The sequence below is a fragment of the Chanodichthys erythropterus genome, chromosome 6 (assembly GCF_024489055.1).
Source record: "Chanodichthys erythropterus isolate Z2021 chromosome 6, ASM2448905v1, whole genome shotgun sequence".
Taxonomy (NCBI): Eukaryota; Metazoa; Chordata; class Actinopteri; order Cypriniformes; family Xenocyprididae; genus Chanodichthys; species Chanodichthys erythropterus.
In genome coordinates this window covers 10,530,136-10,547,137 of record NC_090226.1, presented here as the reverse complement: position 1 = coordinate 10,547,137, position 17,002 = coordinate 10,530,136, and the positions used below count along the sequence as shown (strand labels likewise).

Genomic DNA, 17,002 nt, shown 5'->3' with positions numbered 1-17,002 from the left:
ATTGAAGCCCAAACTAAATGCATCCATCCATCATAAAAAATAATCCATACAGCTTCAGGAGGTTAATAAAGGCCTTCTGAAAAGAAGTTTTAAAACGAGACATTTTAAAGAGAAATGTCAGAGGATTTCGATATAAGTTTCACTTTGTTGCACAGTCATATTTGTTTACAATTCTCCTCCATCCTGCGTCATACATTGCTTCAGGGGGTTACTCATTAGGCTCAAGTCAACTTGCGCAGTTTGCTTATGGCGCACTATGGCGGAAGCTAGTTATTTTAGATTATAATGTTTTTAATATGGATATTTTTCTTACAAAAATCCTTTGACTCGCTTCAGAAGGCCTTTATTAACCCCCTGAAGCCATATGGATTATATTTACAATGGATGCATTTATTTTTGGCTTCAAAACAGGCTAGCGTTATAAATCTTTAGAGATCCAGGATATTTTTGAATATATCTCAGATTGTGTTCGTCTGAAAGAAGATAGAGTCATATACAGCTAGTATGGCTTGAGGGTGAGTAAATCATGGGATGATTTTAATTTTTTGGTGAACTAACACTTTAAAAATCTTTAATTAGGCTTTATCTACAATAATAAACCTGTGTTGAGTACAAAAGACTGTGGAAATTTAAGTCGATTTGGGATCTGAATTTCTGTTCATCCAGAAATAATAAATTAATAATTATTTCACAGCCACAACTCAGAAAGCAAAGCGGAAATATTAACTTACTTGCTACTAATTGCCTCAAACAAACCTCAGTCTATTTTTTACAGATCTGACATCTTTAACCACACAAACTCTGTTAAATTAAAGTACTATTTCTTCCCCAAAACATTAACATGCCCTGTTTGATTGCATTTGGTCTTACATTATGCAGTAGACCAAGCCTACCTGCATTTATATATCTGAACAAGAGGCAGAAATTAAGTTTACAAATGTTGCATAATAGCACATTTTAACCCCATTGAGACTAAATGGATGCACTGAGATATATTAAAAAACTGACCCCTGCGCTTTAAGCTACAGAGTGAGATTTAGATTCAGGATCAAATGTCACATTTTGGCACTGGAAAGAGGACATAATCCGGCCAGATATAATTTCCCACTGAATGTCTCCCTGTATCTTTTAAATCCGCCCAAGTCCACCCTCAGTGCTCTTTAGAATACCCACAAAAACAATTAACTCAAAGACACAGGCAAGGGCGTCCTTTTGTGTCCAACCAAGGCTCGAATTGGATTTATCCCCCTGCTTTGGGGGATTATGTGATAAATTGCCCACTGCACCAGAGGAGGGAGGAGAACGAGAATACTGTGTGAAACTTTTAAAGGTGATTTCACAGGGCTTGTTATGAAAAGCATTTTTATTTTGCAGAAGACAGTTTCTTTGCAGAATACAAGTTATTCCGCTGTAAATTAATGGTAAATGAATGCTTGTCGGTTTTAAGCGACATTCAGAATTAAGACCTGTGTGGCATAAGTATGCTTTAATGGTGAGGAATAATAATTACATTTAATCATTTAGCAGATAATAATGCCTGCTAAATGATTAAATGTAAATTAAAATTACAATCTATTCAATCTCTGATGTCACCTTTTCACTGTTCGTGTATGATAATATGTATATTTTATGTGCTTCTGTTTTTTACTTACCCAAAGGTAGCCTTGAGGAAGTGAAGTGCTTGCCGCTGAGAATCCGAGTAAAGCACACTGAACAGGATTATGAAGAGCAGCCTCCAGCTATAAAAAAAAAGAAACATTTTTTTAAATTCTTACCTAATGACTCGACCTGAGAACTGAAAATGCAATCAATAATATATAAAATAGTCTGCTTTTTTTTTGTAAATGCGCAAAAAAAAAAAGGTCATCTAGATATTTTTACAGGAAAAAGAAAAAAATATATATAAAATTAAGAAAATGATTTTATGATTACAATGAAGCAATGTGGCTCAGATCAAGTACTGGGTGGCATATTTACAGAGACCATAATGTTGCGTGATATCACGCCATATTAACAGACCACAAACAGCCGCTGTTTGGGAATGTTTATATTTATTGTGAAAAAAGCTAGGAGTGATTTCATAAAGTACATCTGATTTAATTAGGGAAAGAGGGGGGTTTGATATCTATGAGGACTGAATATTTTTTATGTTGCCCCCAGTGGAAACTGGGCATCAATTGCTAGCTATTTCAAGCACTCATTTCCCAATTTCCCCACTTTCGCAAAGTGTAAATATAGACAGGTCCAAAATAATGCTAGCAAAATGTCAGTTTCAGTCAGTCAAAAGCTCTGCCTCTCCTTTCTCCAAACCACTCCCTTCTTTTTGCACAAATATACCAAGTTTCCTCTCTCTATCTTTACTGTTTATCCCATTTTTATATAATTCGTCCATCTGCAGTGACAGAAAATGTCTAATTTGTAATTAAATGCCAGTCATGGCAGGAGCACATATGGCAGCCTGCGGGCAGCAGAGCTCGGCTGGTGGAGGGAAGGGACAGACTGTGGCTTCTGAGTCACTTGAGAACACTGTTGCTCAGTGAGGAGCACAGGCAATCTTCACATGTGGAGATTGCTTTGTCTTTGTCCATTCTCCGATGAATAGCAAGTGCATTTGCCTGAATATCTGCTTCAGTCGCAGTCCCCCAGGGTCTAAGACACATGCTACATGATTCCCTAGCAACACATTTATTCTGGGTTCTCAAACGGCACTTCGCAGGACTCCTGTCCAACTGCAGAGGTAATATACTGTTTCTGGTGAATGGTGGCCCATCCAGAATGCTTCTTTTTATGTATGGGATTTCAAACATGCTTTGTGACCCGTGGCACTTCATAATAACCTGTCAGAGAGCGAAGGGTTATTTTAACATCAATGGGTCTATGCTTATTATACAGTGTGGGCGAATTCAAATGCATAGGATGCTGTGTATTTAAATGACTTGTCTTGAATGTCTTGATTTTAAGATGCTATAAAACATGCAATTATGGGTACAAGGTATTATCAACATCAACCTCAGTTCGCTCATCCCATTAAAGAGATTGACCAAGAACAAGGAAGCAACAGATCTCATGTACGTACTGTGTTGGTTATGTGTAGTATGTGAAGTAATAGAATAATTCTGGTTCTGATTCTTTTAGCAGTTTTAAAGAACAAATAGTGTTGAAACTATTGGGTGAGTTTTGGGTGAACTATCTGTTAATGAGTTCAGGATTAGACCTGATTTTTATTAATCATAACAGTGTCAATCATTCAAACTCAGTTCACATTGTCAGTGGTTCATAGTCAGCAGCTCAGCTCGATGTGACTAAATACTCTTAAAGGCCATTTAATTAGCATCATAATGCCTTATTCCACTAAGCCTCTTGCTCAGATGCAGGTGCAACACTGGAGATCCCAATGGGAGAAGGAAGGGAACCGAGGAGAGATTTGATGGAAGACTTCTGTTTGGGTGCTCGTCTGGGGAAAGGGCACTAGGTGAGCTAATTAAGGAGAGATTTGTTGATGAAGAAAGAGGGCGGCCACACAGCTGCTGGCCCCAGTGACCCACTGATCTACATGGTATCCACCCCACCCTTCTGGGTGACAGGCGTTATGCCAGCTCCAGGTGGTGAGTATCCTTTCCATAGGCCATGAACTCATCTGGAGGAAACCCATATTAGCTTCCCTTGCACAGTCTATCTCATCTGCAATGTGTCTGCATTTAATCTTGTAATCAAATGCACAAAGATAGCCTGTCACAGAATCTAGACAAACAGGAGAATGTTTTTAAAAGGCAGACATCGAAAAAATGGAAGTGAGGAAGATTTGAGAAAAGTTTTCAATGTTTTAACCAAAAAGCAAGACTACAGAATTGTTCACTCGTCTTGATATGCGGAATAATAGAAGAAACCAACTCAACCATTCAATTATTATGAGTCATCAGGCTTGAGGAGTGTTGGGGACAGAATTCTTAGAGCAAAACAAGTGGAGTGTTATGCTTTGAAGTGATTTTCTGTGACGGCAATCAAATCTCCATTCTACCTGTGCTTTAAAGCATTTTATATGTGATGAAGACTACACAAAAGACTCTCAGAGATAACAAGGAATTGCAAGTTTTGGTCACCTTTTATGACTCAAAGGGACCTCAAAAGAAGGTTAAATTATATGTTATAGTTTAGAAGTATGATTTCTAAACACATTATGAAACATTTTGCTTTAAAACCACACAATATATTCTGAATTGCAACAATAATATATTAGAAAAAATGAAAAATTTACACTACATTTCAAGAGTTTGGGGTTTTATTCTGGAATATTATTATTACTTAAAATGACTGTTTTCTATTTAACCATTTTATATAAACAGTTATACTGCTTATTTTTGTGGAAACCATAAGGATAATTTGATGATTATTTGAAGAATGTCAAAAGAACAGCATTCATTTGAAATAGATTTTTAAGTTATAAATGACTTTACTGTCACTTTTGATAAATTTATTGCATCCTTGCTGAAATAAATTAAATAAAAAATCTTGAAAAAAAAAATCTAATTATTGAGTATGGAAGTATAAACTTTATGCATGCAAAATTTGGTGCAGATGAGAAAGAAAAAAAAAAGACATACTACTAGTTTGCAGAAGTAGGCTTTGCAAAAATAAAACTAATTAAAGGGGTCATAGAATGTCACTTTTATAAGACTTAAAATACATCTGTGATGTCTCCAGAGTGTGTATTTAAAGTTTTAGCTCAAAATACCCCACAGATCATTTTTTGTAGCATGTTAAATTTGTCACTTTTTGAGGGTGAGCAAAAACAGTTTGTGTGTGTGTCCCTTTAAATGCAAATGAGCTGCTGCTCTCAAGAGAAGGGCGGAGTTTCAAGAGCTGGTTTTAACAGCGCCGATTACCTCACGCAGACTCACTTAAAATGTAAGAAATTGTTTGGCCTTTTATTTTCAAAATGGAGTCCGACAATGATGGAGCGAATCAAGAACAAGTGACAACATGTAGAATGCAACAGGATGTTTCTGAATGGTTCGTTGATGAATTTTTATAGCTGATGTGGAGTTAACCATCTTAAAGTAATTGATTGCATATTTGGTCATGATAATCTATAAATTGCTCGTGTGGGAACTGTTGTAAGTTGCCTACAGAGCCAGAGAATATATGCTGCATGAAGATAGCACAGGTATAGTTTAGTTTAATTACGGTTATAACTTGTCATGTTGTCATCTTGCTTTTATGACATGCTATTGCATTTGTGTTAAATACTGTATTGCAGTTAGTGATGTCACCAACCTGGGAAGAAGCTCGTTGTAGTCCCTACCACCCGTTTGTTGTAGTCCTTAAACAGAGAATTCTTTAAAAGAAAATATCTCCCTTTGCTTTAAACTTTGAGCGTTCTAACTTTGCAGATGTTGTTTATGCTCTAACAGCTACATTACACACTAACTAAAGTTAAAATGAAATCATAATCAACCACCCCTTTAATGAAATAAGTGGAATCTGAGATATATAACCCTGACCTTAAACGATGTTCTATAGCCCCCATTAATAGGTGGTTCGCCAATTAATTTGACTTGAGTAAAATTCAAAACTTTCTGTCCACCGTTTCTACTATGTACAGTTTGTTCTGTATGTTCAGTTTTAAGCCATAAAAACCTAAGTTACATTTCAGATTAAAACAGACAAATGGGCGATGCTCTCAATGATACCAAAACAGAGCATAGTTCATCTTTAACTCCACCACACATTAAAACACTTGGCTGAGCTGGGACTCCACAAGACCATCATTAAATAAACTCTGGTTAGCATTTAATCCACAAAGCTTGGCTAACACGAAGCATAGCAAATGAATAAAAGTCTAGCCTGAGTCACTAGAGCAAAGCGGCACTTCACTCCGATGAAAGAAATCTCAAATCCTCCTGACAACACCATCACAGGTAGCTCCCACATGCTAACAAACACTAATAGAACTCTTCTGTTGGTTATTAACTGATAATTGCCAGACTTTAGAGCCCTCTTTGCCACTTCTTCACTCTTAGCCTCAGGGTGAGGCAGGGAAAGTCAAGATAGCACAATAACAAAGCGCCAATGCTAACCTTATCACAGCTCGAAAAGCAAACTGCATTTGTACATGTTTGACAGGCTAAAAATCAGTGCTAGTCCAGGGCTCATGCTGTATCGTAGCGTTCACGCTAATCCTTGTGGTGTGTGGGAGAGCTGCAGACACTAGGAACCCAGAGAAACGCTGCATAATGCAAGGCTGACATGAGTGTGTTTAGCATTCTGCTTCATTGCAGGATTAGGAAGAGGGAAATGGGAGTGGATTAGCCTATAGGAATTCAATACATGTGTGGGAAAGGACCAGTGACAGGGCAGTGGGACTAAAGCGGCAGTGGGAGGTTGTGGCAGTTTAGCCTCAATGTGACTAAATTAATATAAATCGCCCAAGTCCCACCCTCTGAAACAATGACGCCGTCTCAAAGACAGCGACATGTTAGTTGTTTTCCAATATCCCTTGGTGACTCTAATGCAGATGGACGAAAGGATCAAAGATGAAATGAGCTGCAAGTGTTATGATTTCATGAGCTGGATGAAATCCAATCATTTAAATTTCACGGACAGAGATAAGCAAAGATCAAAGTGTCAACCTGCTGTGCTATCTGTTATGCATTTTGCATAGAATATTTAGAGTAATGTGAGCAGAAGTATAAGTTTTCAGTTGGACCTCTCAAATTTTAGCCCTCCAGTTACTTGGTGTTGGGTTTACGAGCTGGATTATGGCCTATATGGCTGAGGTATTGAGTAACATATGCAAATTGCAAGGGATAGTTCACCTCTGAAAGAAAATCCTGTAATCATTTTCTCCCTTGTGTCATTCATATTATGAAAGTAAATGAGAGTTTGGGCTGTCAAGCTCCAAATTAAAAAAAAAAAAAAAAAAAAACATAAAAGTGGTTCATATGATTCATGAACTATATTCCAAGTTCACTCGATTTTTGGATCTTGACAGCCCCAGTCCCCAATTCATTTTCATACTAAAAAAATAAAAAAATAAATAAAAAGAGTATTTCCATAAAAAGTAATATACTGTATATAGATTTGGAACGACGTGAGGGCAATTAAAATAATGACAGAATTACATTTTTTTTTTTGGTGACCTTTTCACCATTTATCTATTTCAACATTTCTTTCTTCTTTCTTTTATATAATATGCTATGGTTTCTGTAACAATTGATTGAAAATTTCACATTAGTGCTAGGCTGGATAGCGCTGCGAGTCATTTAGCATACTGGTGTACCATAGCACCACCTGACATTGGCAGGATATCACTAAGCAACATTCATATTCATGCAGGCATTGATATTTCCCTCCTTATGTCCTGCTCAGTCATTCTGTACTTTGTCATGCATCCAGCTATGTGATAATCCAACACATCTCTTCATCCCTGCCCAGCACAACTTCTCTGACATGGCGCAACAATCCCGGCATCTCGGAGATGAAAGCGATGGACTGTTCTGCAAATAATGGGCTTGAAAAAATGAGTGGAAGCCAAGAGTTGTCTGGAGCATATAAATCTCTCCGTCTCCATATCTATCTCTCTTTGTTTCTTTCTTTCTCTCTCTACCAAGCGGAACGTGTGCACAGGGTAAAGTGGTGAGCCACCAAAATCCCGCCAGCTAATTGGAGGATGCCACTGCAAGGGACCACAGAGGGGTGTGACGAGAGGGTATCTTTAATCCCCTTGATCAGATGACATGGAACACAGAACAAAAGGTCCTCAAATCCCCACTGCACTGAGCGGCAGGCACTGTTACCAAGCTGCCATGCTGGCCCAAGGAACATATCCCAGGCTTTAAGCTCCACTTTTAAATACCCCTTCATCCTGCACAGCTGTGCCCCCAGAACAACTGTTTAAAATTATTCGACTGATCATAATAATTACAAGAAACAGCTACTAATCAGGTGCTGACAAGGGAGTGGTAACGTTAGATAACCAAATCTCCTGCTTCACTTTCAATTTCAGTACATTTTGCCTTATCAGCCTTGGGGGACAGGTAAGGTGGAGACATACCCACATTAATGGCGGTAGAATGCTAATGAACCACATTTAAGCAGAAGACACAATGATCCAGGTTGCTTCAGGTTCCCTGCAGAGGCCGAGTTTACACTGCGGCAAGCATGCAAAGCACTTTAATGTTGATGTGCGACCACTGCTTAATTTGCAACGGTCCATGAGGGGTGATCAGTTGAAGAAAACTGACAGTATAATTAGCTCAGAAAAAGACAAACTCAATTCACAGAAATACGATTTCCAGATTAAGTCCAAGATTGTAAATGTTTTAGTTCCCTGTGTTAAAGGTGCCATCGAACTTTTTTTTACAAAATGTAATATAAGTCTAAGGTGTCCCCTGAATGTGTCTGTGAAGTTTCAGCTCAGAATACCCCATAGATTGTTTTTTAATAAATTTTTTAACTGCCTATTTTGGGGCATAATTAGAAATGCACCGATTCAGGCTGCGGCCCCTTTAATTGCTTGCGCTCTCCGCCCCCTCCCGAGCTCTGAACTCTATCATTGCATAAACAAAGTTCACACAGCTAATATAACCCTCAAAATGGATCTTTACAAAGTGTTCGTCATGCATGCTGCATGCATGCGTCGGATTATGTGAGTATAGTATTTATTTGGATGTTTACATTTGAATTTTGAATGAATTTGAGGCTGTGATCCATGGCTAACGGCTAATGCTACACTGTTGATGTTATAAAGAATGAAGTTGTGTTTATGAATTATACAGACTGCAAGTGTGTAATAATGAAAATAACGACGGCTCTTGTCTCTGTGAATACAGTAAGAAACAATGGTAACTTTAACCACATTTAACAGTACATTAGCAACATGCTAACGAAGCATTTAGAAAGACAGTTTACAAATATCACTAAAAAAAATATCATGTTATCATGGATCATGTCAGTTATTATTGCTCCATTTGCCATTTTTCGCTATTGTCCTTGCTTGCTTACCTTGTCTGATGACTCAGCTGTGCACAGATCCAGACGTTAATACTGGCTGCACTTGTCTAATGCCTGGAACATCGGCTGGCATATGCAAATATTGGGGGCATACATATTAATGATCCCAACTGTTACGTAACAGTCGGTGTTATGTTGAGATTCGCCTGTTCTTCGGAGGTCTTTTAAACAAATGAGATTTACACAAGAAGGAGGAAACAATGGAGTTTGAGACTGACTGTATGTCATTTCCATGTACTGAACTCTTGTTATTTAACTATGCCAAGGTAAATAAAATTTTTAACTCTAGGGCACCTTTAAACAATTACTCTCAAAATGTTCCCATACACCACTGAAAGTATGGGAAGCATTTAAATTAACTCATTTTGTGCACACTAAGTGTTGCTCCTTGTTGTTATTTTAGTCCCTGGCCTTTGTTTTCTCCACAAAAACACAGGGGGCGTGAAGAAAAGGGGTGGAGGACAAGACTGTGACTGCTTACTTTAAATGATGATTTCCAATAATTAGCACGTAACTGTCAAAGCAAAAGATCAACCCCTTTGCAGATGACCTCGCTCTCAAGACAGTGCTGCAATGCCACCTTCAGAATGAGAAGAACAGATCCACACTGCCCTCTACTGCTGGATAAAGTTGACAATATGGAAGCCAAGTCACACTTCTGTGCTGCAAAACAGGAAAATCTGACAAATGCGAACATCTCATCCATTTGAGATGGAATGCTAGTGTAAATTTCTGCTATTATTCAGATAAGAATTAAAAGTATTTTTAGTAATCTTGTCTTCATTTACTCACCCACATGTCGTTCCAAACCTGTACATTTTGAAGGAATGTTCCGACTGTTGTCCATACAATGAGAGTCAATGGGGTCCAAAACAACATTGGATCCTTTGACCCTCATTGTATGGACAAAAGCAAACAACGAGTAAAATATGACAGAATTATTTTATTCTTGAACTATCCCTTTAAAATGAGTCTTTTCTGTCTGTTTAGTAATACCCTTCATAGATAATTTGCTCTGAATAAATTTGTCAATGCTCTGAATAAAAAGGCATTTTCGGTGTCACTTACTACACATTTCTTTATCTACTAATAAGTCCTAAGTCCTCTATTTACACCATTTCTGATGGCCTTCCGATATCTCAAGTTCACTTGAGATATCATTACGATCTAATATAGCTCTCATGACTGAAGGGGAGAACAAATGGGCTATAGCACAAAGCCAGAAAGGCATCTGGGCTTATTACTGAATTGGCCTTTCGTAGAACAAGATCTCTGCACAGATGCTATGATAGCCTTGCCGCCATGGGCTATTCACATAGCATAATGTGGTAAATCCTGGTCACAACCCTGAGGCAAGCCCATAACAGATATGTCACCGTGCTAGTGGGCTGTTTGGTGCCTACTGCAAAGAACGGAAAAACCCTGGGCTGCTTGCAAGAGTCTCTGAGCCTAGCTAGATGGTTATGACTACAGGAAATATTGATAAGATAAGGGGAAATTTATGATCAGGCAGTCAAGGAGCTTTTGGCGATGGTACCATATGAACTACCTGACTAGACTCAAGGTTGGTAGGGGAAACATTAAAGTGATAGTTCATCTAAAAATGAAAAGACTGACATCATTTACACAACCTTTTGTGTTCCACAAAAGTCAGTCTTATAGTTTAAGAAAACATGAAGGTAACTTATTTTATTAAAGGAAAATGTGCATATATCAAATATGGCACCATTAAAAACTCTGTGGTCATGGGTTTTTTGCATGTCTCATGACCAAACAGATTTGACATTATATTTAACATGATATTTATAATGACATCATATTTAATTTGAGAGCTGGAATGGAGGGAAAGATTTTCAGTGAATAATGACTTATACTTTTTTTTTTTTCTTCACACTTTCTTTAAGTCATCTGGACTCTTTTATGGTGCTTTTTTCACTTAACCACAGTATGTATAATTAGGGCTGTCAAAATTGTGAACATTATTTTTCTTTTTCTGTTTAACGCATTACAAATATTTAACATAATTAAAAGGATATTTCACCGAAAAATGAAAATTCTGTCATCATTTACTCATCCTCAAGTAGTTCCAAACATTAACTGACGTCAATGAATGTCAACAGCCAATGATTCATTAAAATGCTATTAAAAGTATTCAAGTGCAATAAGACGCAAAAGAGAACTCAGTTCAATACTGCGTGCTGTACCCTAAACATTCACACAGAAAGCCGCTTTATAGACACTTAAATGGACAAAAAACACTAGATTTTGAAAATGCCTGTTTTTGGCTAGTATCCTCGTCTTAAATGAGTTTTGGGGGAAAAAGTATTCAAATATTTGATTTTGTGTTTCAAACTAATGAAATTGATACAGCTTTGAAATGACATGAAGACATGTACATTACACAATTTAAATTTTTGGGTCAACTACTTATTTATATTTTTTTCTTTCTAATGCTCTGTTGCCTGTTCAAAATATGACTGCTGTCAAGAGCAACACTCGTTACTTTTGAAGGTTGCAATTTTGCAGACATGACCAAAGTCCTCCTCAGAACAAGAGATTGAGAGACTTTTTCTGTTGTATGCTGTCACCAAACTGTGCAATGGACAGTGACAAGCTCCAGTCGTGTGTCGGGTGGTTCTGCTGAGTGCAGCGATTTGAAGCCTTGACCGAGACGGCAAGTTTATATCAACACTGGTGACGGGTGCTCTGTGATCTTGACAATGAAAAGGAAATCAGATTTACACTTCCTGTCCAACATAATCCATATGTGTTGAGGGCCCAATGCATTTGCCCTGCCTGAACTCTGCAGATGAACAAGTGACAGATTAGGCCAAAGCTATTTGATGAAAAAAAAAAAAAGCACTCTTAATTAATTACACTGATCCTTGGCGATGAAAGGGCAGATGAAGAGGAGGTTAAGCTATCAGCAATTAATAGCAAAGCCTCAATGAAGCCTCCTGGATTTAACTGTAAGTCGAGATGGGGGTTTTAAAATACGGCTCAACGTACTGTATACATGTTTGTATTTGCAGGCAGGATATATTGCAGCATAGGAGAAAAAGTGTCGCAGCAGTCCAGCGGAGATGTGAAGGAAAAAGCTTTTAATCCATGCTGTGGTGTCTGTTCTTCACAGACGAGGAGGAAGATGAAATGCAGAACTCACAGAGGGATCGAAAGGAAGCAGAGAGAAAAAAAACAAAAAAACACAAGCTTTATATATGCACAGAAAAGATTGCAGAAGGCATAACCCTGTCTGATTTTATGGAGAAAAAAAAAATTCCATGCTGACAAAAAACAAAGGAGAAAAAAGTAGAATCAACAGAGGGCTGCCATGTAAGGGGAAGGGCACCTTTCTCCAAGACATTTCTGATCTATATTTCATGTGCTTTCTGTCTTGGTCTCATGTGTTGAGCATCAGCTTGAGATGTAAGTTTTATCTTTTTTTTCCACTTCCTCTTCCTGCTGTAACAGCTTCAAGTCATTGGTGTCATATATCAGTCCCCCTCCAAACGGTGCTATAAATAGACTCCATCCACACATTCACTATTGCAAGAGATGTCATAGTGCCATCTTGTCAGCAGTCAGTAGTCAATCATTGAGTACTGAAGGTATCATATTCGTTATGGACTACAAATGGTCCACTCTCAAGCTAGCAGTATGCTAGCAGTACTGATGGAATGTAGACAGGCAATAAAACAAGTACGTCCAGACCATGTCAGAATTCACAGTGTCAGTCTGAAGGATGCAACCAAAGTGGGAAATTTTTGCCCACCAACCACAGTGACTGTTCAATGCTCAATTTTACCAGCCATTTGATTTCCCATTCAAACGTATAAGATGAAGCTGTAAATAAATAAATAAATAATATTTATTATTAAAGGTGCACTAGAATCAAAAATTTAATTTACTTCGGCATAGTTGAATAACAAGAGTTCAGTACATGGATAAGACATACATTGAGTTTAAAACTCCATAGCTTCCTCCTCCTTATATAAATCTCATTTGTTTAAAAGACCTCCGGAAAATAGGCGAACCTCAACATAACACAGACTGTTACGTAACATTCGGGATCATTAATATGTACGCCCCCAATATTTGCATATGCCAACCCATGTTCAAGACATTACACAAGGGCAGCCAGTATTAACGTCTGGATCTGTGCACAGCAGAATCATCAGACTAAGCAAGCAAGGACAATAGTGAAAAATGGCAGATGGAGCAATAATAACTGACATGATCCATGATTACATGATATTTTTAGTGATATTTGTAAATTGTCTTTCTAAATATTTCGTTAGCATGTTGCTAATGAACTGTTAAATGTGGTTAAAGTTACCATCGTTTATTACTGTATTCTCGGAGACAAGAGCCGTCGCTATTTTCATTTTTAAACACTTGCAGTCTGTATAATTCATAAACACAACTTCATTCTTTGTAAATCTCTTCAACAGTGTAGCATTAGCCCATTAGCCACAGAGCATATAGCCTCAAACTCATTCAGAATCAAATGTAAACATCCAAATAAATACTATACTCACAGGAATCGATGCATGCATGCAGCATGCATGACGAACATTTTGTAAAGATCCATTTGAGGGTTATATTAGCTATGTGAACATTGTTTATGCACTGTTTAACTGCACTTATAGTCAAGAGCTCGGGAGGGCAGGGAGCGAGAGATTTAAAGGGGCCGCGCAACCTGAATCGGTGCATAGTTAATGATGCCCCAAAATGGGCAGATAAAAAAATTAATTTAAAAAAATCTATGGGGTATTTTGAGCTGAAACTTCACAGACACATTCAGGGGACACCTTAGACTTATATTACATCTTTTGAAAAGACGTTTTACGGCACCTTTACATTTTTTTCAGATGGCCAGAAAATGAAGAATCTGCATGTAAACAAGCCACACTGCTTTTTACTTGGGATCAGTGATGCATTAAGCTTATTGCTTGAAGCCCATAGCTGCTTTTAAAGACTTGAGTGACTATTGACAATCAAAACACAACCATGAGTCACAAAAATAGCATTTAAACTGCAAAAATATCCAAACTAAGTTAGACTGGGCACATATCCTCAACAATAAGCTGAAGAAGGCCCTAGTTTCTGTAGACATGCTTCATTGGACAGAACCATGACATGGGTTTAAGTACTATAAAAGAGATTTAGAAAACATTTCTCCATTTTCCCCCCCGTGTTAATCCCAAAAAAAGAAAACAGTCAAACCTGATACCTCCAAAAAAATCCTTTTTCCAGCATGTCTTCCCACACTTCAAAGCACCCGGTATGGGATCTCCACGGTATTAAAAAAACACTCTCAAATAAGAGCCATCTTCTCTCCATCCTAATGCTTCATCGGGAAACAGATTTTGTTTCTTTCTCTTCCCACGAGACATCTTTATACTTCTCAGTACTTCTAACGTACAGCTTTAACATCTGAAGTAGATTTTTAGTGGAGGGTTTTTAGCGTGTTAAGGAATAGCCAGGCCTCCGTAACATCCACGTGAACGCTACCTGGTTAGCACACGTCTATTCCCCCTTTTCACTGCCTCAGTATCTCTCATCTGTCCGCATGAATAAAAATGCCAAAAGGGTCAACAAAATGACTGCCTAAGATGACATGATTTGACATCTGAGTTCAATCAAAGCAGGTTTAACATCAGCATACAGGTTAGGCAAGCATATATAAATAAACATCGCTCCTCTTAGCTTAGTACTGCATTTCAGGAACAATATAAGTCTGTGTGTGCAGTATTACATGATTTTCGTAAGGCTTAGAAGTGGGTCAGATATTGCCCAGTGGACTGGTTAGGGGTGGGACAGAGAAACCCCAAAGATCCGCGTCAGAAGTGAAAGACCTGATAACGGTTATCTCCTCCGCCTAACAAGTCCACCCACCAGGCTTACAAAAACAGCAGAACTGTGTGTGCAGATCAGTTGTTCATGGTGCTGTGATAGAGAACTTCTATTTTATTATTGGAGACGACGAGTCCCCCAACGGCTTTTCTCTTTTGATCTTGGTTTTCAAGTGCCCCCTTTCCAATCAATGCACCAATGAATGATCTGCCAAGCACATCAGCTGCCAAAACATAAAAGTAAGATGTTTGGAGGCCTTGGCACTGGCTAACACATGCTACCCAGTGGTAGTGGCAGTGGAGGAGCAAGGTTGGATAGATACTGTCAGTAACATTGAAGGCGCTTCTGCTTAAAGTGACTTAAAGTCACTCACTTTATACCCATCTCACCTCCTCAAGAACCTGCTTTTCAACAAGACATAGAAGCACAGGACTTTACTAAAGACACCCAGCATAACCGGACCAAATTTCATACTACAGTTAGCATTCAGATCTTATGTTTGGTGGTAGCATTAAGCTCAAATGTTTGAAAAAGGATTCCCACATATTCAAATAAAATGCTTTGATTTTCCATAACCATTTTTTTAAATCGATTAATAATTGAAATTATTATTTTTTTAAATTATTATCTTATAGAGATCATTTATAGACAAAAAAACTAAGCTAGAAAAAATATTGACTTTCATGACTTTTGAAATCTACTAATTTGTATATTTTGAAATCTAATTTGTATAATTTATCATTTATGAAAACTAAAACTAGAAAAAGAAGTGTAAATACTATAGAAAATCCTGTGACTGCATTAAATACAAAAATGCCCATGACCTTTTAGGATTTTATCAATCTTCATAAATTTTCCAGGCTTTTAAAATGTAAAGATATTTCTAAGATTATCCAGGAACATTGTTCAAAGCTTTTTAGAACACAAATTAATTTGCCCCAACCCAGATAACAATTCTTGTTAAAGGTGGCTGAAAGACTGCAGCTGGTTTTCACAAAGCAATGGCACCTTAGAGTTCGAGCCAAGAGAAACACAATTTAAAATAAATAAATAAATGAAATAAACTCCAAAGCAGCTGTGGAGAGAAATGATGTGGAAAAAGTATACCGTCGATCTGTTTGTCAGAGCTCCAAGCTGTTGCAAAAAACGCATGATCAAGCCATTTTACCAACAGCCTTGACTTCCCATCTATTGGGTTGCAAAAAGCTTAATTCAATGCAGCCTGATTGATTTATTCTCGGGTGTCCCACAGTCATTAACGTAATTGCATGATCACTTTATAACACCCTCACATGGTGACTGTGGTAATTTGGCACTTAAACTCACCATTCAGAGGTAAGTCGCCTAACTTTGTTAGGTCTTAAAATCTAGCACGAAATATCATCTTCCAGACAGTAAAATTGATTTCATTCCTTTTTGACTGACTCTGAAGCCATTTTATTCTGTCTCTTACCCGAGTTCACCATTTGATATATGAGGAGCTTGCCGTTCTTAACAGCTCCTATTGATCCACAACCTCCCTCACCAACTAGTGTGACTGGAAAGCTTCCATGTCACCTTGTAATTCCACAATCCTGGCAATGTTCCCGTAAGACCATCCCATGGTCACACTCTGTCTGTGGAGGTTGCTTTTGCGGGACTTTAATTTCCTAGCTAAAAAAAATGATTGTATGGAATACAGCTGAAAGTACTTTGTCTTCAGGAAAGGAACTATAATCTTTTTTTTTCTGCTCAAGGGAAGTTTCTGATCAGCTTTTTTTTTTTTTCAAAGCAGAAAAAGTATGCTTTTTGTAACTGGAAGTGACTCACCTTCCATTCATGGGCTTTGGAGCTGAAGACAGGCATGCGACAGGCCAGAAGTGGACACCAAAATGGAGCTTTTGTCTTCCCATCATCCTCTGCAGAGAACCAACCTGGTGTGTTTTCATCTCCTGCAAGACATTAGGTTATATTTGGCTTAGCTTATTATTTGTTTTCTTCCCTAGCAGAGCATGCGGAGTGACATCACATCTCATAAGTGTGTCTAATTATAAAAACTGAAGCATTGCACTAGTTGAAATGTTTGAGGCTCCCAGTGTGCACTCTCTGAAGATATTTTCAGTATAGCAGACTAATGAGCCTTCATGAGTCTCAT

At 37.9% G+C, this 17,002-nt stretch overlaps 1 protein-coding gene across 5 annotated transcripts in view; it reads right to left on the bottom strand.

The window, feature by feature from the left end:
* The window catches only part of arhgef10la (Rho guanine nucleotide exchange factor (GEF) 10-like a), a 162,592-nt gene that overhangs the window by 37,903 nt on the left and 107,687 nt on the right, over positions 1-17,002 (bottom strand). For all 5 annotated transcript variants that reach the window (XM_067388019.1, XM_067388020.1, XM_067388021.1 and 2 more), the window contains 2 exons: positions 16,678-16,799; positions 1,653-1,739 (listed from right to left, as the gene is read on the bottom strand). In XM_067388019.1, coding sequence (XP_067244120.1) covers positions 1,653-1,739; positions 16,678-16,799 — 209 coding nt within the window. The remainder of the gene's footprint in view (positions 1-1,652; positions 1,740-16,677; positions 16,800-17,002) is intronic.